The 20832-nt window shown below is 59.3% G+C and overlaps 3 protein-coding genes across 5 annotated transcripts; 2 read left to right on the top strand and 1 right to left on the bottom strand.

Moving 5' to 3' along the window:
- Positions 1-1676: 1676 nt before the first annotated feature.
- Positions 1677-8437, top strand: RPL3L (ribosomal protein L3 like). The gene is made up of 9 exons (XM_065686616.1): positions 1677-1845; positions 2466-2634; positions 3452-3587; positions 4677-4863; positions 5396-5556; positions 5794-5895; positions 6534-6629; positions 7055-7174; positions 8322-8437. Exons 1-9 carry the CDS (start codon positions 1806-1808, stop codon positions 8376-8378), a joined length of 1068 nt encoding a protein of 355 aa, XP_065542688.1. The 5' UTR covers positions 1677-1805; the 3' UTR covers positions 8379-8437.
- A 459-nt stretch (positions 8438-8896) lies between these two features.
- Positions 8897-16842, bottom strand: LOC136016997 (testis-expressed protein 2-like). 3 transcript variants are annotated; one of them, XM_065684852.1, is made up of 14 exons: positions 16335-16842; positions 15209-15361; positions 14769-14834; positions 12956-13827; positions 12652-12852; positions 12271-12565; positions 11785-11996; positions 11477-11623; positions 11273-11372; positions 11000-11132; positions 10761-10898; positions 10379-10591; positions 9962-10082; positions 8897-9459 (listed from the first exon to the last, which is right to left on the bottom strand). In XM_065684852.1, the coding sequence occupies exons 4-14, from the start codon at positions 13817-13819 to the stop codon at positions 9286-9288; spliced, it is 2598 nt and encodes an 865-aa protein (XP_065540924.1). In that variant the 5' UTR covers positions 13820-13827; positions 14769-14834; positions 15209-15361; positions 16335-16842; the 3' UTR covers positions 8897-9285. The 3 variants fall into 3 exon arrangements, with proteins under 3 accessions (XP_065540924.1, XP_065540923.1, XP_065540925.1); XM_065684851.1 differs by lacking the exon at positions 14769-14834; XM_065684853.1 differs by lacking the exons at positions 8897-9459; positions 14769-14834 and having other exon boundaries at positions 9993-10277.
- A 20-nt stretch (positions 16843-16862) lies between these two features.
- MSRB1 (methionine sulfoxide reductase B1) lies at positions 16863-19650 on the top strand. The gene is made up of 4 exons (XM_065684855.1): positions 16863-16971; positions 17375-17517; positions 17849-17963; positions 18540-19650. Exons 1-4 carry the CDS (start codon positions 16917-16919, stop codon positions 18569-18571), a joined length of 345 nt encoding a protein of 114 aa, XP_065540927.1. The 5' UTR covers positions 16863-16916; the 3' UTR covers positions 18572-19650.
- The last annotated feature ends 1182 nt before the right edge of the window (positions 19651-20832 follow it).

The following is a 20832-nucleotide window of genomic DNA, read 5'->3' as shown; positions in this document are numbered from 1 at the left end:
GCTCACCCAGTCCAACCCTTTCCCTAGCAATGCCAAGGCCACCCCTAACCCATGGCACTGAGGCCTCGTCTCCACGGGGTGTGAGCACTCGCAGGGCCGGTGCCTGCAGCCCTGCCCTGGGCAGCCTGTTCCAATGCTGAGCACCCTCTGGGGCAGGAATTGTTCCTCAGCTCCATCTAAACCTGCCCTGGGGCAGCTTGAGGCCGGTTCCTCTTGTCCCATCCCTTGTTCCTTGGGAGCAGAGCCCAGCCCCTCCTGGCTCCATCCTCCTGTCAGGCACTTGTAGGGAGCCATCAGGTCCCCCCTGAGCCTTCTCTTCTCCATCTGACCCCCCCAGGTCCCTCAGCCGTTCCCCATCACACTTGGGCTCCAGGCCCTGCACCAGCTCAAGTGCCCTTCTCTGGCCCCGCTCCAGCCCCTCAATGTCTCTCCTGCAGTGAGGGGCCCAGAGCTGAGCGCAGCACACGAGGTACAAATCCCATTGCTCCAGGTTCGCTGCAGCTGCCCCAATCCCCTCATCCGGAGCCACAAAGCCATTCCTGCCTGGGCCGATGGAGGAGTTTCAGTGTACCCGTACCCAGGGCACCGCAGCGAGCCCGGGGTGCCCATCTCCATGTGTGTGGTGCCCGTTATCCCCATCATCCCAACGGCAGCCGTTCCCATTCCGGTTGTTCAGGAGGGACAAGTGTAAACTGAGACCCGGGCCATTGACCTTTATCACACCGCAACTGCTACGTCCGACCTGCCAGCCCGGGATGGATATAGCAGCGGGTGAAGCTAGCGGCTAAATTTGTGTCTTGAGGCTGATAAACATCTTAAGGCTTGCCTGGGCAGCACTCACCCGCGGCCTCCTGCTGCTGCTGAGCGGGCTGAAGACATCCCATGGTCTGTAACGCCCGGCGCTGCTGCCTCCCCTTTGTGTGCACGGGGCGGTGGGAGATGAGCTTGGTGGGATGGGTCACCCGCTGCTGGCACTGACCTGGGCAAGGAGGGGATGCAGTGGGTGTAGAACTAACCCTGTGCTGCTTGGGCTGCCCCCCCCAGCTCCCTGCCTTGGAGCCAACCCAGTCCGTGCCTCTCGAGCGCTGTTGCTTCCTCTCGGTGTGACCTTGTGCTTGGGGTTTATATATTTAGCTCCGCTAATTTGGTTTCCAGGTGCGTGTTTAACCTGCGCGCGGTCTTATTACGGGTTCCCTTGGGCATCCCTGCCTGTTATTCCTGATCCTTAGCTGAGATGTTTGGTGCCACTGGTCTTGATGTCACGAAGCCCATCAATCCTGAGCAGGCCCTTCTGGTGCTGCAGAGTGCAAAATAAGCCATGATAATTAACATCACGGGGCGGACGGACCCATCAAGGGATGTCTTTCTCGTTCAAAGTCCTCAAGCAGAAGGAGGGAGATCTGTTCAAGTTTCTTTTCATTTCATTGGCATCATTGGTCCAGAAACTCACTAAATTCTCCCATGCATGTGATGGAATTTTGAACAAAATCCCATCCTGTTATGGGATCTTTTTCTCCTGTTGGGATCAAGGCAGAATCCAGACCCCCTCCAGCATTCACTGATGTTAAAGGGGGTGTTTCCCATTGTGCTTTCCCTGGTGCCTTCTAGCACCCCAAAGTGAAGCTCATCCCCTTTGTTCTTCCTCCCTGCAGTCCCACCGCAAGTTCTCCGCTCCCAGGCACGGCCACTTGGGCTTCCTTCCCCACAAGAGGAGCCGGCGCCACCGAGGGAAGGTGAAGTCGTGGCCTAAGGATGATCCCAGCAAACCAGTCCACCTCACGGCTTTCCTGGGCTACAAAGCGGGAATGACGCACACCGTGCGGGAGGTGCACAGGCCCGGGCTCAGTAAGTCCTGCCTGGGGAAAGGAAGGAGCCGCATCCAGGAGGGAAACAAGGGATGAGGCTTGCCGGTGGGAGAGGCCGCTGCTGGGAGCGGGTGGTGAAGCACATAGCATCCAGGCTGTGTCCTGGACCACCATCCAGGTGTTGGGTGGCCAAGGGCTGCCTTAGGGATTGCTAGGAGGTCCCCACACCAGGATGGTGACCGGGGGTTTGTTGGATCCTGCTGGCAGAAGGATCATGCAGGGTAACTCCTGGGCTTGAAGCATCTTGCTGGGGAATTTGTTACCCTCTGAGGTACCCAAGGCAAGAGCCACCCAATGTGGTGGTCCTGCCAGCTGGGAAGATGGGTTCATGCTGCTGGACCACTGGGTCTAACCTCTAGAGATTGAACCCCATGTGGTCCTCCAGCAGGTGGGAGGTGGAAGGGCTGATGCTGGCTGTGAACGTAGAGTGTGACCTTGCCCCCAGCACACTGCTTGCTCGCTGTAACATCATGGAATCATAGAACCAACCAGGCTGGAAAAGACCTTTAAGATCCTCAAGTCCAACTGTTACCAAGTGGCTTTAGGGAATGATCTGATCCTAGACAACACTGAGCACCGCTTCCCTTTCCTATCTTGCAGAGATCTCTAAGAGGGAGGAGGTGGAGGCCGTGACCATCATTGAGACCCCGCCGCTGGTGGTGGTTGGGGTTGTGGGGTACATAGAAACACCGAAGGGCCTGAGGAATTTCAAGACGGTGTTTGCTGAGCACATCAGTGACGAGTGCCGGCGGCGCTTCTACAGGAACTGGTGCGTGCTGGGGAGGGTCCCTGGGGTGCTGCACGTGAGGGGTCCCCCTCTGGTCTCCCCCACAGATACCCAAGCATTGCAAACAGCTCAGCCGCAGGCAGCTGGCTCCGGGCTGGAGAGAAAACCGCAGCTTTAGTCATGCACATTGATGCTGCAAACAGCTTGGTGCTGGCAATGGGCATATGCGTATGTAAATGTATTCTAATAGCTGAACTGGGTGAGCTCTGCACAATATCACATGGCAGCATGTGCTGCAGGTTCATTTTCCTTAGTGTGGGCTCATCTGCTCTCCACTGAACTGGAATGCTTGAGCTGAGGCACCAAATGAAGGGAGGAAAACCCGATTTGTCAGCGGGAAAGCTGATGCAGAATGTGCCCCTTGGCTCTTGTAAACATCAATGCCCCAAGCCCCACACCAGCAGAGAGGAAAATGGAAACACAAACTCCGTGACTGTAGGAATCCTGTCTCCCATAAAGTGCTGTTGAGACCCACCCACCACATCCCTCTGATCCCTGTTAGAGGCTGCCTTCCCCGCTTCACTCTCAGCTTGCACTTGTATGTTGGTGGCACTGAGCCCGTCAGTGGGAGACAATTGGATTCCTCATGCAGAAAGGTTTGAATTACCAGCCCTTGTCACAGCTCATTATTCACTTGCCTCTTCCCACTTCACACCCCTGTGTGCTGGCCCTGACAGTTAAGGCACCGGAGAGGTGCCTGGCAGGGTGATGTGTCCCTCCACACTGTCCCCGGGCACGGGGATGTGCAGAAGCACTTCACCATCCCGCTTGCCTGGGTGTTAAACCACTTTGGTTGTAGGCACAAGAGCAAGAAGAAGGCGTTCACCAAGTACTGCAAAAAGTGGCAGGATGAGGATGGCAAAAGGCAGCTGGAGAAGGATTTTGCAGCTATGAAGAAGTACTGCAAGGTCATTCGTGTCATTGTGCACACACAGGTCAGACCTCATTCCTGCGGTGGGCAAGGGGGGATCTGGGTCTTCCTTAGCTTGGGAAGTGTGGACCTGGGAGGTGGGATCATGGGGGTGTCTTGGTGGGGTCACAGGAGGCTGAGCAAGCAGACACTGGTCAGGGGGTGTGGGATAGGGTCTAAAGGCAATGGGAGGCTCCTTCCTGACACCAACACTGTCCCTTTGAGGCCGGGATTACTGCAGGGGCTGTGGTTCAGGAGCCCACACACCCCATAGGGGAGAGCGGAGCACGCAGAGCCTCAGCAGGTGCTGAGCCCTGTGTCAGCAGAGGGACCTCAGGCCCCATGAGCGCCTCAAATTAGCAACTGGTGTCAAGTGTTTTGGGCAAAAATAACCCAGGGGCAGGCCTGGTTTTGCCAGATGCTGATTGCTGGATACACAGGGCCTGTTTTCCTGCTGATCCCTGGAGTTCACGTCTGCTTTGGAGTCTGGGACAGAGCTAAGCTGGCTCCAGGCTTCCCCTGTAGCTGGCACAGAACCTCAAGGCCCCACTATGGCAATTTGGCAGGGGCTACGAGCAGGGAGCTGGGAGTGGGAGAGAGCGGAGGCACCTCTTGCTGGGAGCTAGGAATAACTGCTCAGTGTGGAAGCAGAGGTGGAGCACGACCAAAGGAGAGGCACTGGCTGTGTCAGAGCAGGGAGCTGCGTCCTGGCTCATCACAGTGCTCAGTTTTAGAGGGTGTTCTAGTGCTGGGCTCCTCTGGGGCACTTACCTACCATGGCTGTTACTGCTGTGCTTAACTCTTAGGGTAGGATGAGGCTGGCTTGTTCCTGTGCTCCCTGGAGAGCGGGTGTGCATCAGCTCCTGCCTGGAATGGAAGCACTGGGAGATGGGGTGGTTGGGCTCAAGGATAGGGAGTTACCTCCCAGATATACAGGCATGGTGACCCAGGCTGCTGGCTGTTGTGAAATGGGTTGAGAGTGTAATAGAGAGGGGTGTTGAGCTCGGCTCACCCCCTGTGCCCCTCACAAGCGGGGTGTGACACAGCCCTGCTTCTGTGTTCATGTCTATGGGGCAAGAAGCAGCATTTTGCCATAATGCACTGTGCAATGCAGATGAAGCTGCTCCCGCTGCGGCAGAAGAAGGCCCATGTGATGGAGATCCAGCTGAACGGTGGGACAGTGGCTGACAAGGTCGACTGGGTTCGGGAGCGGCTGGAGAAGCAGGTCTCTGTGCACAGCGTCTTCAGCCAGAACGAGATGATTGATGTCATTGGCGTGACCAAGGGGCACGGGATGAAAGGTACAGAGCAAGGAGGCCTTTGCCAGAAGCTTGATGCTGTCCTCATCTGACAATGTCCATAGGGCAGCACTGGGGTAAGGCAGTGTCAGCGAACCCGCTGACTTACTGCTTAAGGAATAGCAAAGCCCATAACGTGCAGTTCCATTGCACCAGAGCTTGGTTTCCATAATCTCAGTGAAGCCCATGTTGCCTGCTGTGCCCGGAGGCCTGCCAGGAGCCTCGGAGGCACCGTGAGTACGCGGAGCCATTGAACTTCTCACAAACCCCACGTGTGTGGAGCTGTGGGTGTTCCTGTGATTGCACTGCCTGTGCTCAGCCAGAGCAGATCTCAGCCTGATGGGATCCAGGGGAAGTGAGAACAGCTCTGTGCGCTGGCCTCTCGCGGTGGTGACGGCTCTTGGGCTCCTTCCAGCACGGTGCCTTCTGAGAACTGCAGAGCGATGATGGAGCCTGTCCCCCTCCTCCCCAGCACTCGAACACGAGCTCTGCCCCTCGCCGGCGTTCCCAATGCCCTGTCTGGTCGCACTTGCAGGGGTGACGAGCCGCTGGCACACCAAGAAGCTCCCCAGGAAGACGCACAAGGGCTTGCGCAAAGTCGCCTGCATCGGAGCCTGGCACCCGTCCCGGGTTGGCTACTCCATTGCCCGGGCTGGCCAGAAGGGCTACCACCACCGCACGGAGCTCAACAAGAAGGTATGGCCCCGATGGGCTCCCTCAGAGCGCCTTCCTCCTCCCATGCTGTCACCATCCTCCTTTGCAGGGTGGCCTCTGCACCCCAGAGCTTCTCCGATGTTTCCTTGGAGATTCTCCGTATCTTTCCCGGTGTTTTTCCCTGCTGAAGGCACATCTTGGTGAAAACTGCGCCATTCCTGCGGCATCCCTCAGTGACGGGACACAGAAGTCACCATCTCCGTGTCCTTTCTGTTCTAGATTTACCGCATTGGCCATGGGATCCATGTGGAGGATGGCAAAGTGGTGAAGAACAACGCCTCGACGCACTACGATCTCACAGAGAAAACCATTACTCCTATGGTAAGGGCTGAGGGGGTGCCAGGGCTGTGACGGATCCTGGCTGCAGGAATGCGAGCCAAGGAAGTAATTCCATGCCTGGAGACAGCTGCATAGGAAATGATTGGAAGGAAATTCACTGAAAGAAATGCAGTGATTCCTTTCCTCATGTTTTGAACACGGAAAACCACCTCTATGTGGTGTTTTTTTAGGCCCATTGGTAGACCCAAACGTTAAACTTCCAGCTGATAACTTTGGCAGGAGCTGAGAACTTTGTGTAAATAGAGAAAGAAGTATAAATTACATTAAAAATCTGATACTTAACAGATAAACGTTTGTAACTTGGTTTAAAAGTTCACTTTGGCTTATTAAAGCTGTTGGCTTGGGAGTCCAGCCAGCTCCGCTATCTGTTCAGCCCCATCCTGCAGGGAAGGAAGCAGGGTTACTGCCTCCCCAGCTCTTATGGGTGCCCCTTAGCTGGGATCCTGCAGTCAGTGTGACGTGTTCTGGTGGTCCTGAGCAGGCAGGCTGATGGGTGCAGAGTGTCATTAGCTGGAGGGACTGTCAGTCACTGCCTTCTTTGCTAGAAAATGCCACCCATGGGCATGTCTCCCATACCCAGCTCTCCTGCCTCCCAACCTTCCCTCTGCCTCTCCCCACAGGGTGGTTTTCCTCACTATGGAGAGGTCAACAACGACTTCCTCATGCTGAAGGGCTGCGTCGTGGGCACGAAGAAGCGTGTGCTCACCCTCCGTAAGGTGAGAGCGCGGCGGCGCTGGAGGGGGGGGGACAGTCCATAGCTCTCCGTGAGCTGATTCACCAGGTGGAGAATGCCAGAGAAGACTGGTGAGGTCCTTGGCTCTGTGCTGCTGGGGGCATTTGGCACCTGATGTGGTGCTCAGTGAGGCCGTTCGCAGCTAGAGGGAGGCACTCTCTCTGGAGACAGAAGCCGCAAGCATTTGAGGGCCACGATGCAGGGCCCAGCAATGGAAACCTTGGTGTTAAGCACATTGAGAGCTGCTCTGCAATCCAAGGCATCACCTGAGTACCAGGGGTGTCTCTGGGAAGGCAGGTTTTCATGGAGGTACCTGTCTGACCTAGGACTCAACCCTGCCTCCATCAGAGCAGATGTCCAGATCGTCTCTAACAGTCATCTTGATGCATTGTGCCTCTTCTTTTCCAGTCCCTTCTGGTGCACACAAGCCGCCGCTCTCAGGAAGCCATTGAACTCAAATTCATTGATACCACTTCCAAGTTTGGCCATGGACGCTTCCAGACAGCTCAGGAGAAACGGGCTTTCATGGTGAGTTACGCTCTGCTCCAGCTCCTAGGCCCTGCTTGCAGTGGGGTTAAAGCAACTGATGGACTTCAACCAGGCAGCTTTGTCTCCACATAACAGCAACCAAAGGAGTGACCAGGACCATCTTGCATTAAAGCCAGGAAAGAATTCAATTCACACAGCAGATATGATGCTAAGAAAGAACATGATGCTTGTGTGAGTGATCCAAGACAACCCAACCAGCAAATAATACACCATATGGCCACGCAGTTCCCATTCACCACGGGAGGTTTTAGACAAGCAGTTAACTTGGCAGGCACCACACTGGACATACGGTCCCTTTCACCCGCAATTGTGCACGTCTTTGATTTGTTTGGGATGATTTATGATGTTCGTGCTCTTAAGAGGGTCAGATTCAGACACCAATTGGTGATTCTTTCATAAGGAAGCTTTTAGGAAGGCCGATCAGGGTAAATTTCTTAAATTCAGAGCAAAAAAAACCCCATCTACATAATTCCAAACCAAGCAGAGTTACTTGAACAGCTTTGCAACCTACCCCGGCCTGGTGCCTAAGCCTGTGTGTGACACTGAGGAAGTGTTAATGGCCTTCAGCTAGCAGAAACAACTGCCTGGGTACCACACAGCCATGAACAGTGTCTGGATGTGGCCTGTCAGCTAGAAATCCCATGTGCCACTGCCTAAGCCTGCTTAGCTCTGGGAAGGGGGTTGGCTCTGCAGTGCCTTTGCAAGAGCTCTTTAGAGGTTAAGCTGATTTCCTTTATCCCAGTGTTAGGAGCTTGTTCCGTGTTCTGCTTTGCTGTCACTGCAAGTCCTGAGTAGCTGTGACATAGATCTTAGTGACAGGAGGTGGTTCTACCTGGTTGCAGCTGGTTCCTTTGCTGGTTTCTACTGTGAGATGAGAGTTTCCCCCATGGATGCTGTGGTAAAGCTTTACATTTGGTTGGAAGGAATGCTCCCCATTCCTGCAGGGATAGGGAGCTCTGGGGGTGGCTGGTGAATGGAGGCACAGGGCTCCCAGCGGGGAGCAGAGACCAGGAGCAGCAGGAAGGGGCCAGAGCTGCATTTCTGCTCCCCACAGCTCAGACGCAGCCTCACAGGCCAGGTTTGTCTGCCATGAACACCCAGAGCTCTCCTCTCTGCTCTCTTCCAGGGCCCTCAGAAGAAACACTTGGTGAAGGCGAAGCCAAGTGGGCAGGAAGAGGTGTAAGGATGGAGATGCACGAGGCAGCCTAACTTTGGGCACTTCAATAAAGGGGCTTCAAGCCATGTCTGCTCCTTGGTTTCCTTCTGGAGGGGTGTCTTGTCTGTATTCAGTGCTGAGCATGTCCTCAAGGCTCCTGGGACAAGTAGCACTTGGGACTGGCCCATATAGACAGGGACTAACTGGGACAGGCAAGTGTCTGCTCTGTCCTCTGGATCCTCCTTTTCCTTTGCCCAGGGAATTCTTTCCCTCCTGCCTGCATTCATCCAAACCACAGTGAACTCCCCTTCCAGAGGAGAGCAGGACAGGTACTGGCACTCCTGCTCCAGTTTCCACTGGGAATACAGGGCCTTCCCATGTCCTGCCCCTTACCGGCCATCTCTCCCCTCTCCACCTCTCACATGTACCCCCCAGCACTCCTTTTGCATGACCCATGGACTCTTCACCCTGCACAAAGCCCCACGATCCCGAATCCATCTTCAGCAGCTGTGGGAGCTCATGTACAATAAGATGCTGCTAGGTAAGACTGGGCAGTGATGGATTTATTCAGCTTTGGACTCATTTCTCACCCCTGTCTTCCTTGCAGTCCAGCTGCCGGCGGGGAGGGTGGGATGTGCTGTGGAGCTGTGATGTCTTGGATCAGCGCTGATCCCAACTCCTTCAGTGCAGAACCGCTCTGAGCGTCCTGCACCCTCTTTGGGAACCAGACAGTGGAAAGCTCAGCCCTCCGCTGCTCCAGAGCTGGGAGAACCCGGTAGGAAGTGCACCAAGTTCTTGTGTCTCCAGCAAACCCCTTGCCCTGTGTCTGGTTCTGCTCTGAACGTGTGCTTGCAGTGTAACGAGGAGGCTCATCTACAGCAGCGCTGCGGATGAGATGAACCGAGAAGCTCAGACCCCACGGCACCGGCTGCAGTCAGTGGCCAGGTCCGGGTTGGCCCCGTGTCCCAGTTAGCTCCCTGGGCTCTGTGCAGTGGCTCTGCCCTGCCCGTGGGTCCCTGGGCAGTGCCCCCATGGGTGGCTGAGGATCCAGGCCAGAGCTCATGATGGGAATGATGAGATCGTCCATGTTTGGCATCACCAAGATTTTCTGCAAAGAGGAAACCAGAACAAGTCAGTGGGTTTGAACACTTCAAGAGTGGTCAGGGCAGAGGGTAGGGACCAGCACTTTGAAGCCATTTGAATGGGCAGCTCTTTGGGGGGATTTGGGTACCTAAATACCAGTGGGGACACTTCTATTCTTAGAGGTGCAGGTATCTTGTGGGGGAGCATCCCAAACCCAGGGTGGATGGGGGAATTCAGCCCTTCTGGGGGTGTCTGCCTGTTGCTGACACTTGTAAATCCCCTTGCTTGGGGCAGGGCTGCATGTGCTGGGAGGAAACCACTTTTCCTCAAGCACTCCAATGCCCGGAGCACCCGCTCTTGGAGCTGCTTCCTTGGGTTGTGTTTCTTGACTGCCCAAAGCTGGACAGACCAGATGAGGTGATGGAGCTCTGTTTAGATAACCCTGTCCCAGACTGAGGTCTCATTGTCCCTGATGGCAGCACTGATGCTTCAGGTGGCTTTGCTGAGCTCTGCTACATTCCAGGCACCTGGAACTCGTGCTGCAGCTTCCTCTCGATCCACTCGGTGACATGGAGGAACGTCACCTCCCGCTCGCCCAGCTTCGGGCGCACCTTCAGCTCCAGCTGCGGCGGCACTCGGAAGCTGTACCTGCGCGGGGAAAGGGAAGAGGCAGAAAGCATCACGTCCTGACTGTGGTACAGCCTCACTGCGGGGCTTTAGGGACCTGCCTCCTGGGAGGAGGTGCTGGGTTGCAGTGGGAGCTCTGGGTCCCCACATCCTGGGTGGAGGCTGGGATTGATGAGTGTGAGGTCTGTGAGTCCCTTTGGGTGCTTGCTTGGCCCCCTGGATGAACCCAAAACCCCAGAGATGAGTCCCTGGCCAAGCCATGGGGCGCTGGGGGGAGGATGCCTGTGTCCCCGCACGGGAGGAAGGGGAGCAGGTACCAGACACGGTCCGTCGGTGGCGGTGGGATGTTCACAGCCAAGGTTCCTGCCAGCTCCTGCACCTCCACCGTCAGCAGCAGCGGTGTGTTGGAAACCTCCTCGATCTTCTTCTTGATGAACTCGTTTTCAGTGGCCCTTTGGAAGTACTTGGACTTGGCGATCTTGTCCACGAAGCGCAGGATCTTCCGGCTCGTGCTGTTGCCGCTGACGTGGCTGCAGTGAGACCCAGACCCGTGCTGGCTTCCGGCATCCCTCAGCCACCACCCACAGCACCCGCAGGGACAGGAGTCCGCAGGGAAGGGCTGGCACTGTGCGCCTGTGCGTGCCTTGCAGGGAAACCAGCCCCGAGCCTCCCACGGCACAGACCCCATTCACCCCTTACCCCTCAGTGCCGGGCGGTGGCACCCGCTCCCCCAGGACTCCCATGGGCTCTGCAGCAGCAACATCTTCCTCATCGGAGGATCCGGCGCTGGACGACTCCGCATCGCTGTCTGCCAGGAGGATCAGCCGCGGCCTGGCCCTGCAAGCCCCGAGCAGCATCACCGCGTGCCCCGGGGCCAGCACCCTCTCACCTCAGCAGGCAAGCGGAGGGTGAACCCCGGCCATGCACGGTCTCCTCACCCCTCTCCTCCCGCCTCTGCTGGGCCGCTCTCCTCTGCAGCGCTCTCCTTCCCCAGCTTGCAGAGGTTCATCTTCGTCTCCAGAGTCATCTGCAATGAGCCGCTGTAGGTGACCTCCATGTCCACCCAGAGCCCTGCCAGGAGAGGGATGGGGTGAGCCCCTGCCAGCTCTGCAGGGGCCAAGCCTGCCGAAACCCCCCTGCTTCAGGGATAAGGATGGCACCTCAATAACACCTGCCGTGGAGCCAGCCCTGCGTCCCTGTGAGGCTCTTACCTCGGTCGTTCATGGTGGGGCTGGAGGCGCTGAGGACCGAGGGGATGGATGTGCCCATGTCCAGCTCTGTCAGTGTCAGCTCGTTCATGAAGTAGGGGAGCTGACAGAGGGAAACCACACAGGGATGGTCACCACAGCCTGGCACCCGCTGCAGAGCCTCGCGGATGGAGCTTCCCCAGGTGCTGCGATGCTCCTGCCTCTCACCTTGATCTTGCTCAGCTTCTTCTGGATCTTGTTGGACACTTGCTCAGCCCAGTACTGCTCCCGGAGGAAGTCCCAGAAGATGCGTCCCACCAGCGCGTTCATCCAGGCCATGCAGGGCTCACCGTGCCCCACTGCGTCCTCACCGAGCTGTGGGGGGACAGAGGTCACCGGCTCCTGGAGTGGGGTGGCCCCATCAGCAGTGGGACCCGTTGGTTGGCAGATGAGCCACAGGGCTGGAAGTGGCTGCACACAGGATCCATCAGCCCCTGCCTGCATCCCGCTCCCAGTGCTGGAGTCACCCCACTCACCTTTGTGGGGCTGCTCAGTGCTCCATGAGAGGGGCTCTGCTCCGGGCTGCCCCCGGCCTGCGCTGGCACGAATCGGGCCATGTAGGTGCTGTAATCCAGGAAAATCTCCTGCTGGATGCTCCCTGCCAGCTCCTTGGGTGGGAGAGCGGAGGGGATGTCCTCAGAGCTCCCCCCGCTGCTGCTACCGCTGCTCTGTGGAGCTGGGCCCGTGCCTGGGGACACGAGAGGTGACATCCTGGCTCTGATTCATGTGTGACGTGCCATGATGCCCATGTGGTGACGTGCTGCCTGGCCACGATGCCAGTGACACACCACCCACCCTATGCTTCTAAAGGGGGTCCTCCAGGCTCCTGGCTGTGCTTTAAGCTTCTTCCCGTCCCCATGTACTCACTGCTGCCTACCAGGGGCTTGTCCTTTTCGCACGCCGGCAGCTCCCACCCTGGATCATCCCCAGCACGTAGCATAGGACACGATGCTGCTTCTCACCTTCACCATGGCTGCTGCTGGGTGTCCCGCGGGAGGCTCGCACGAGGTGCTGGTACCACTCCTCCTTCTCCCTCCCTGTCCGCCCAAACAGGTACAGGCACCGCTCCCTGGGGTCCCCTGGGATGTCCTGCCCTGGCACCGGCGCCTTCTTTGTCCCCTCATCCCTCTGCAGCTCCTCGTCCTGCTCCTCGCTGCTCCTGCACTGCCCCTCGGCCGGCTCGGGGAGGAGGACACAGATGGGGTATTTCTTGTTCCACGTCCGCTTGCGTGCCAGGCTGGGGGGGCAGAGGAAGACCTGCAACACCGAGGGGACCGTGAGGCCAGGCCAGGGCATTGGGATGAGGGTCTCCATCGGAGGGCCCTGGGCACCACCAGGCTCACCTTGGCGTCGGTCAGGTCATAGGAGCGGTGGCTGATGAACACAGCATCCAGGATCTCCTCCTCGAAGGTGGCTCTGCGCGGGATGTTGCTCTTGGGGTAGGAGAGCTTGAGGGTGGCTCCTTCCAGCACCGCGAGCACCGAGTGCGTGAGCGAGGGGTGGAAAAGCTCCGGGTCGTAGACGTGCAGTTGATTCATCCAGCCCTGGGTGAGGGGAGACGGAGCCGGCTGCTTCCCCCTGTGCCGTACGGGGCAGCAGCACAAAGCTGGTGGTACCCAGCACCCCCGCCCCGTGTCCCCTCCCTACCTGCAGCCGCTGCGCTTCCCGCGGCTCCCCCGGCAGCAGCCTGGGGCGCAGGCAGCCCCGTGTCACCGGCGGAGCCCTCGCTACGAGGAGGAGGACGGCGAGGAAGCCGAGCACCAGCCCGCAGACGAGCCCCAGGCACAGGCCGGCGGCGTAGGGCGGCAGCGGCAGCACGAAGTAGCCGTAGGCGAGGAGCGCGATGGAGGCGAGGGCTCTGCCCGGCACCGCGCTCCCGGGCCGCGCCGGCGGCGGCTCCTCGGGGGGCGGCAGCCGCGGCTCCGCGTCCCGCTGCGCCACCTCCACCACCTGGATCACGTCCCCGAAGGAGCAGATCTCGTAGCGGCAGTCCAGGGTGGGCTCCCAGGGGCTCCAGTCCCGCACCCGCGGTCCCCGGCGGCCCCCCGCATCCTGCGCCCCGGCTGCCGGCTTCGGCCGGGGCACGGCGCCGCTCTCCTCGGCCATGAGGCGGCTGAGGCGGCTGAGCGGCTCCTGCACCGCCTCCGACAGCCGCCTCCTGGTGTCCTCCAGCCGCGCCTCCCGCAGCCGGAGCAGCGCGGCTCGGCTCTCCGATGGGGAGACGCTGGGGGAAGACGGCGCCGTGCGGGACCTGGCCGGGCTGAGCCGGGGCTGCGGGGCCCGCGGGAGGTCAGCCAGGAGCATCCCGCTGGACTGGGATGCAGGGGGCGGCTTTATGTCCGCATCCAATGGGAGAAGCCCGCAGCCGTCCTGGCCTCCGCCGTCCTCCCTGGTGCCGGTGGGGTGCGGCGTTATCCCATCGGTGTCCCCACGCCGAGGGGAGCCCGGGGATGGTGCCAGGGCCGGAGAGGCGGCCGCCGCTGCCGCAGCCTGCTCTGACATCGCTCGCATCGCCGGTGCTGCCAAGGGATGGGGGGAAGCGGCTCGGGTCCGTGCCACTTTGAGACGCAGCCCATCCCTGTCCCTCCCCATCAGCACCGCCATGAGCCACCGAACGGGAGCAGGGTGTCCCAGGGGACCCCATCACCTTCCAGCCTATTTCGGGATGCCCTTGGGGCCACGGAGCTGCCAGCGGATGGGAGGCTTGTGTCTTTCCCTGTGCATCCCAGCAGGGATGGGATGGAGAAGATACCATGGTAAGAGTGCAATGACAGGGGGAACCGCTTGTATAAGGAGGATAAAACTCAGCAGGGAATTAGCAACGGGGCCTCTGGGAGCCTGGAGCCATGAGCCAGGTCTGCAGCAGAACAACGGGGATTTTCCTGCACCAGCACATTCCATTGGTCCCGGTGGAAGTGCAGGGGCTGTGAGCAGGGATGCAATGCCAGCCACCAGGACTGACTCCTCTAAATGTTCCTCACTTCATGCTCTAATGGTTTGGCCTTTGCTTAATCCATTGCAGGGACTTGAAATGAAGCAAGCCCAAGCTGTGGCCCCGGTTCAGCGTGAGGGTGCTCTGGATGCAGGGCGTTGGCAATCTCTGTGTTTACTGAAGAGGCACAAAACTTTTCCTAACATATAAAGTTTCTGTATCCCTGAGGGTGTTCCTGGCCATGGCAAAGCTTTGTCCCATCCCCAGCAGCCACTGTGATCTCTCCATTGCTCCGTTCCTGCCAAAGCCATGGAGCTGAGCCCGCTCCAAAGCTGCGCCCCTGATTTGGGGAGGGACGAGGCCTGCAGGATGGGCTCAGAGGGACCATTGCAGGGCTGAGCCCAGCATCCAGCGGCTTCCCCTCGCAGCATCCCTGCAGCAGGAACCAGGACACCACCCCAGGGAGCTGGGGCTGAGCAGGGCAGCGGGTGCTGCCCTGGGGCTGCCTCACACCCGCACCCTCCTCACCCTGGATCTTCAAAGCACTCCAGTGCCGTGAATCAGTGACAGGCTCTGCCGTGGCTGCCTCCAGCCCTGTTTATAGAACACCACGCTCTGTGGCTTTTGCTTTGCTTCTGGTTTACAGGAGCCACTTGTGAACCCCAAATGATCCGTGGGTGATACCCAGCACCCAGCAGACACCCGGCTGTGGCGCTGTTGGCACCACCAGCACCAGCCAAAGCACCGAAACAGCAAAATGGGGAGTGAGGGGAGGAGAATGATCCCCAGAGCTGGGCTTTAGAAGGGACCCCTTCCCCAACACCTCCCACCCAAGCATAGCAAGTGGGGGGCAGCTGAAAGCCCCACTGACCCCTCGTTCATGCAGGTTTCTCAATGGCACCATGCCATACCCATCCCCAGTATCCCCAGTACCATCCATCACCTTCCCAGCCCTTGGCTGTGCCTACCAGAAAGCCCCGGGGCTGGTCCTAGGCTGGTCCTGCCAGGTCACTGCTCCCTGTCCCTGCTGGGTTAGGGGGACATCAGCTCCCCTGTACTTGTGCTCTGCTCCGTGTCTGCCTTTTCCTTACAACCGCTCCAGTATCCGTGGGTTTTACAAGCTAAAAACACAGAAAAAGACTGTTTCCTGAGAGACCATTAGCACAGTGGGAGACAGGGATAATAATAGCCTGGGGCTGTATGGGAGTCTTCATCTGTCAGGGACCGCAAGTGCAGTGGGGGCTGTAGATGCGCTGCTGAAACGCAGCCACCCCTGGGTGCCTGGGAGGGTGGGAGCAATGGGATGGACCCGGAGGGGTGCATGGCTGGACCACAGGAATCATCAGTGCCAAGGGCTGGAGTGAGCAGCTCAGCCTGCCCGGAGGAGAGCCTGAGCTAATTGAAGGTGGCAGCATCCAGTGGGCAGGAGCATCACCAGTGCTGGCCCCACACTGGGGCCTCCATGGGGTGATGGACATGTCCATTGGCATTAGGGAGCAGGGACCTATCGGAGTGCTTTGCTGCCAGGCTCTATACAGCAGCAGGGCTGGTTCTTTGGGATAGTCCCCAGCTTCTGTCCGAAAGGCATCAGCGTTTTTGCTCTTGGCCGAAGGAAGGTGGAATTTCCATGGGAGCCCACTGGGTGAGGACTCATCCAAGGGTCCTCGGGTAAAAGCAGGGAAGACGAGACTCGTGGTGATGTGAAGGATGCTTCAAACCAGCCGGATGCTCCTCCTGAGCCTGCCAAGGTTCACCTTCAAAGCCAGGTTTGAAGGCTTACCAAGGTTTACCTTACACATGCCAGGCTTTCTGCCTACTCCTTCCCTTGGCAGCCCCACACAACAGAATGTCTCAGCCCCACATCACCTCCCACTGTGGTCTCCAGGGGGGTCCCAAGGGTGACCCCCAGCCCTGTGCTCCTGGGGTGATGGGATGGGGGTCCCTACTGGCCATGGGTCTGCACCCCATCCACTGAGACCCCCAGGACAGGGGGAGCCCCGAGGTCACCCCAAGAGCTGCCCAACCGCCACCACCCGGCCCCGATCCCGGTCCCGGTTCCTTCCCTGCCGGGCCCCGCTCCCGCAGCGCCGGTACCTGAGGCAGACGGGGAAGGGCCGGAGGAGGACGAGCAGTCCCGGTGCAGGCGCAGAACCGGTGCTGGTGCGGGGGGAAGGATGACGGGAGGCTCAGTGCCGGTGCCGGGGGCAGACCGGACGCTGTGCCGGGGCAGAAGCGCCGGTGCCGGTGCTGCAGGAGGCCGGCCCGTCCTGGTGATGCCGGGATCCAGGCACTGATGCCGGGGCCGGAGCGAGGAGCGGCTGCTGGAGGCGGAGCATCCGCCCTGATCGCGGTCCTGCTCGGGTGCGGGCGCCCCGCTCCAGCCGGCGGGGCCGCAGCATCCGCAGGACGGTGCCGGGTCCCCGCGCCGCCCCCCCACCCCGGATGCCTCCCCCCCCCCCCGGGAGCCCTTCACCGGGGCGGCGGGGCCCGGACCGGGGTTTCGCACTGGGGGAACGGGGCGGAGCGGTCCCGATAACGGGATCCCCCCACCCGGTACCGGGCCCCCCCCGTCCTGCGGTACCGCTCGCCCTTCGGCGCCCTCTGGTGGGCGCGGTGCGGCAGTGCCGGGGCGGAGCCGGGGCGGAGCGGACGGGTCCCGGTGCGGCGGGGGCAGCCATGTCCTTCTGCTCCTTCCTGGGGGGAGAGGTGTTCAAGGACCACTTCCAACCGGGTGAGCGGGGCCGGCGGCGCCGGGAGGGGGCTCTCTGGGGGCCCCGTGGGGTTTGGGGACCCTCCTGTAAGGGCTGGAATCCCGGCGGTGGGCGGTGGGATGCGGTGTTCCTGTGGGCATCCTTCGCCGTGAAAGCCGGGCTGCGGGTCCCTCTGTTGGGGCATCCCCCCGTGGAGGAGGGGACACGACCCGGACTGCAAAGGTGGGGCTGGGGGGGGTTCCTATAGGGCCCCTCTGGGGGGATCCTGTCCTGCTGTAGAGGAGTCCTTATACGGGATAAGGGTTGTGGCCACAAAGTCCAGTGTGGGTGTCCCATGTCCCCATCGCGGCGCCTATCCCAGTCCCTTGGGAGCCATCCAGGTGCTGCGCCCATCACTGACCCCTCTCCCACCACCCACCCCAGGCATCTACGTCTGTGCCAAGTGTGGCCATGAGCTGTTCTCCAGCCGGTCAAAGTACGAGCACTCGTCCCCATGGCCAGCGTTCACCGAGACCATCCATGAGGACAGCGTGGCCAAGCGCCTGGAGCGGCCGGGGGCCTTAAAGGTGCTGACGCGGAAACCTTGGGGACAGCAAAACAGCCCCATGGGACTGTAGCGACAGGACAAGGGGGAATGGGTTTAAACTGAAACAGGGGAAGTTCTGGTTGGAAATGGGGAAGAAGCTCTTCCCTGTGAGGGTGCTGAGGTGCTAGCACAGGGTGCCCAGAGAAGCTGTGGCTGCCCCATCCCTGGCAGTGCTCAAGGCCAGGTTGGACACAGGGGCTTGGAGCAAGCTGCTCCAGTGGAAGGGGTCCCTGCCCGGGGCAGGGGTTGGAGCTGGATGGGCTTTAAGGTCCCTTCCAACCCAAACCATTCCGTGGTTCTATCATTTGTAGGTGTCTTGTGGCAAGTGCGGCAACGGGCTCGGCCATGAGTTCCTCAATGATGGGCCGAAGAGGGGCCAGTCCCGCTTCTGAATATTCAGCAGCTCGCTGAAGTTCATCCCAAAAGGTACCGGCTGCGGTCTGGGAGCTCTTCCACCCCATGCGGTTCGTCTGGGGACGCTGCTGACAGCCACACACGGTGTGCGCTGCGCTGCTTGCGGCCGCGTGTAGCTGGTGCTTCCGATAAGCCCCGGAGCCACTTCCATCCTGTATAAATCCCCCGTGCTTCACTCCGCTCAGCTGGGCTCCAGTGGTGAAATGGGGAGTGTGGGGCTGTGGGTCTGCCTGTGCCCAAGGGGCAGCGCAGCACTGGGGGTTCCTGACTGCGGTGCAGGGCAAGGGGAGGGAGCTCCTGTGGTGGCTTAAACGGGGTTGGGAGAATTCCTTGGGGAAGTGGAGAGTGGATGCTCCGGCTATTGCTCGGTGGGAAGGGGTGTTCGCTGTTGTGGTTACCTTGCTCGGTGCTCCCCCTGGGTCAGAAAAGGCTTTGGGAGGCAAATTCAGGGCAGCTCCCTGGCCATGGCTTGCTTCCCACTTGTGGGATGCGGGATGCTGGCCGCATGTAGGGAAATGACCACGTAAAGAGGGCTGGTGGCTCCGGGGTGGGAAATGCGAGCCCAGATTTTTCCTCTCCTCCTTTCAGGTAAAGCAGACAAGGACCTGAAGGAGAAGTAAGCACAATCCTGCTCTGCCTGCACGCTGCTCTTGGCCTCATCCTGCATTCACCTTGGGGTGCTCCGTCCAGTCGAGGGGGCACCACCAGCAAGAGAAACCCCGGAGAAGCTCCTGGTGCCCCCGGGCCGGTTCCTTCCCTGTGCTGCTCTGATTTGGGGTGCTGGGAGGAGCAGGGGGGGTATGGGGGAAATGGGGGTGCTGGAGCTCTGTGCTCGCTGCGTGGGTTGTGAGCTGCCCCCAAGGGTGTTTCACATGACTTGGGGTGACGCAAAGGCCACAGCCCTTCACTGTACCCACCCTTACCCCCTCTGTTCTCCCCAGCATCCCTCTGCCTGTAGCAGAGTCCATAGGAGCAGCTCATGTGCCTGACGTGGCACTGATGCAACCCAGAGCCGCTCCTCCGGCGTTTCCAGGGAATAACTCTGCATTAGCTGAGGTCAAAGTCTGGGTTAATCCCTGGTGCTATTCTAGGCTGGGATCATGGTATGAACTGCCCTATATAAACCCTGCCAGGGTGCTAGGGTGAGGATGGGTTTATGATCCCACTAGACAGCAGCCAGGGATTTTACCCCTCATCTTGCACACAGGTCTCGATCCCCCACGTCCTCTGGGCTCGGTTCTCACTTGGCCTTACACCAGATTTATCACTGTGCTGTGAACTCCAGTGGCACCAATGGTTCCTCAGTGCAAGGGAGGGCAGAATGGGGCTCGGGGGGTGCACTTTGCACAACTCAGGCTTTAGGGGCTCTGATGGCTCCTGAATAGCATCGTGCCCTTCCCTCCCTGTCCCCAAACCAAATCCTCCTCTGTAATTACACACAAGGAGTTCCGAAGATGACGAAACCCTTTGCTCACCCAGGGTCTGGTGGTGCAGCTCCAGCGCAACACATGGCTGGTTTGGGGAGGCCTCACTGCTCTTACGGTGCTGCTGGGCTCAGCTTTCCTCTGTCTGGGTTTTCCCTCAGTTCTGGCATGAGGAGAGCACCCACACCAAGTGCAACGCACCAGTTCGTTGCCTGGAGCTCACTGCTGGTCTTGTACCTCTTTCTATACTGAAAATAAAGCACTGAGTCACTGTGTTGGAGAAATAACCTCTTCTGTTGAAGCGAGGGCACCGTGGAGCATCTGCCAGGGGTTACCTTCGCTGCTCGCTTTGCTGGTGGTGGTTGCAGTGATGGGGGGGCTGCATCAGTGATGGGATGCGTGTGAGGCAGGCACAGATGCAGGCACAAAGCCCTGGGCAGGTTTCATCTGGAGTCTCCAGCCTGCAGGGTCAGCTTGAAGTCAGAGTGTGTGGTTTAATCCTGTATCTGTTACCATTACCCCCAGGATTTGCCGTGTAAAAGGGGGATGCGTTGGAGGCCTTTGCGCAATCCCAGGGGCAAAACCTTCACTGGGGAAGGTTTCCTTTCCGCTCCACTCCTTGTCTTTGCCCAACTGAAGCTGTTTTCAGCTTGTTTCACAGTGTCTTGTGGAACCTGCTGCGCAGAAGGGGTCTGAGTTTCAGCAGTGCCTTGTGGTGGTTTCCTCACACACAGACTGGAAGCTGCAACCTCCTGTCTTGTAAGGATCCCTTCACCCCATCAGAGCTGGGTACCAGGTTTACGGAGACCGGAGACCTGAGCTGGGCTTTGCTGGACCCCATTTCCAAAGGGGTAAAGTCCGCTTTGGAGCAGGGGAACCAGCTCCATGTCTCCCTTCTGTCCCACCCCTGGCTCATGTGCCAGGGCATCACCCTCAGCACCTTCCCCATCCGCATCCCGCTGTAATTGCTAATCAAGGTCCAGCCTGAAGGTTGCTTCAAGCTGCTTTTCAACCAGTTAATCCTCTTATGTGTTGCTTTGTCCCTGCTCTGGTGACCTCCACACAAGTCCCGTGGGGCAGGAGCTGCCCCTTGGCTTCCCAGTGGGGACCACTGTGGATCCATCCATGCCTGTGAATCCTGTCCTCGCCTGCCCCGTTGGGAATGGAGGTATTTTGGGGGTGGTTTCCCTCGGGATGCTGCAGTAGAAGGAAACCACAGGTTGGGAATCGCCCCTTGGGAGGAGCAGTGGTGATTCCTGCTACCCGTGGCTTCCCTGCACTGTGTCCCACAGGAACGCACCGTGTTTCCACGCTGCCTTGCAGTTCGTGGCCGCAGGCACGGGAGGGTGCAAGAGCTTTTCCTAACCGTTCGCCAGGCGCTACAGGGAGGGAGGGATGCTGCTGGTGTGGGTACCGCATCCTTGGAACAACGAGAACAAACTCAGGATGGTTGAAAT

Source organism: Lathamus discolor, chromosome 6 (genome assembly GCF_037157495.1).
Source record: "Lathamus discolor isolate bLatDis1 chromosome 6, bLatDis1.hap1, whole genome shotgun sequence".
NCBI lineage: Eukaryota > Metazoa > Chordata > Aves > Psittaciformes > Psittacidae > Lathamus > Lathamus discolor.
Note: the sequence above shows the minus strand (reverse complement) of the source record. Positions and strands in the feature narration are given on the sequence as shown.

What these genes read in the sequence shown, in the direction of transcription:
- RPL3L (XM_065686616.1), top strand. Translation starts at nt 1,806, where the DNA reads ATGACGCACACCGTGCGGGAGGTGCACAGGCCCGGGCTCA. An exon ending in GGTGCACAGGCCCGGGCTCA is followed by an intron (nt 1,846 to 2,465) that starts GTAAGTCCTGCC and finishes CCTATCTTGCAG; the next exon opens with AGATCTCTAAGAGGGAGGAG. An exon ending in GTGTCATTGTGCACACACAG is followed by an intron (nt 3,588 to 4,676) that starts GTCAGACCTCAT and finishes TGTGCAATGCAG; the next exon opens with ATGAAGCTGCTCCCGCTGCG.
- LOC136016997 (XM_065684852.1), bottom strand. Translation starts at nt 13,819, where the DNA reads ATGCGAGCGATGTCAGAGCAGGCTGCGGCAGCGGCGGCCGCCTCTCCG. An exon ending in GGGAAGCGCAGCGGCTGCAG is followed by an intron (nt 12,853 to 12,955) that starts GTAGGGAGGGGA and finishes CCCCTCACCCAG; the next exon opens with GGCTGGATGAATCAACTGCA. An exon ending in CCACCGACGGACCGTGTCTG is followed by an intron (nt 10,083 to 10,378) that starts GTACCTGCTCCC and finishes TTCCCCGCGCAG; the next exon opens with GTACAGCTTCCGAGTGCCGC.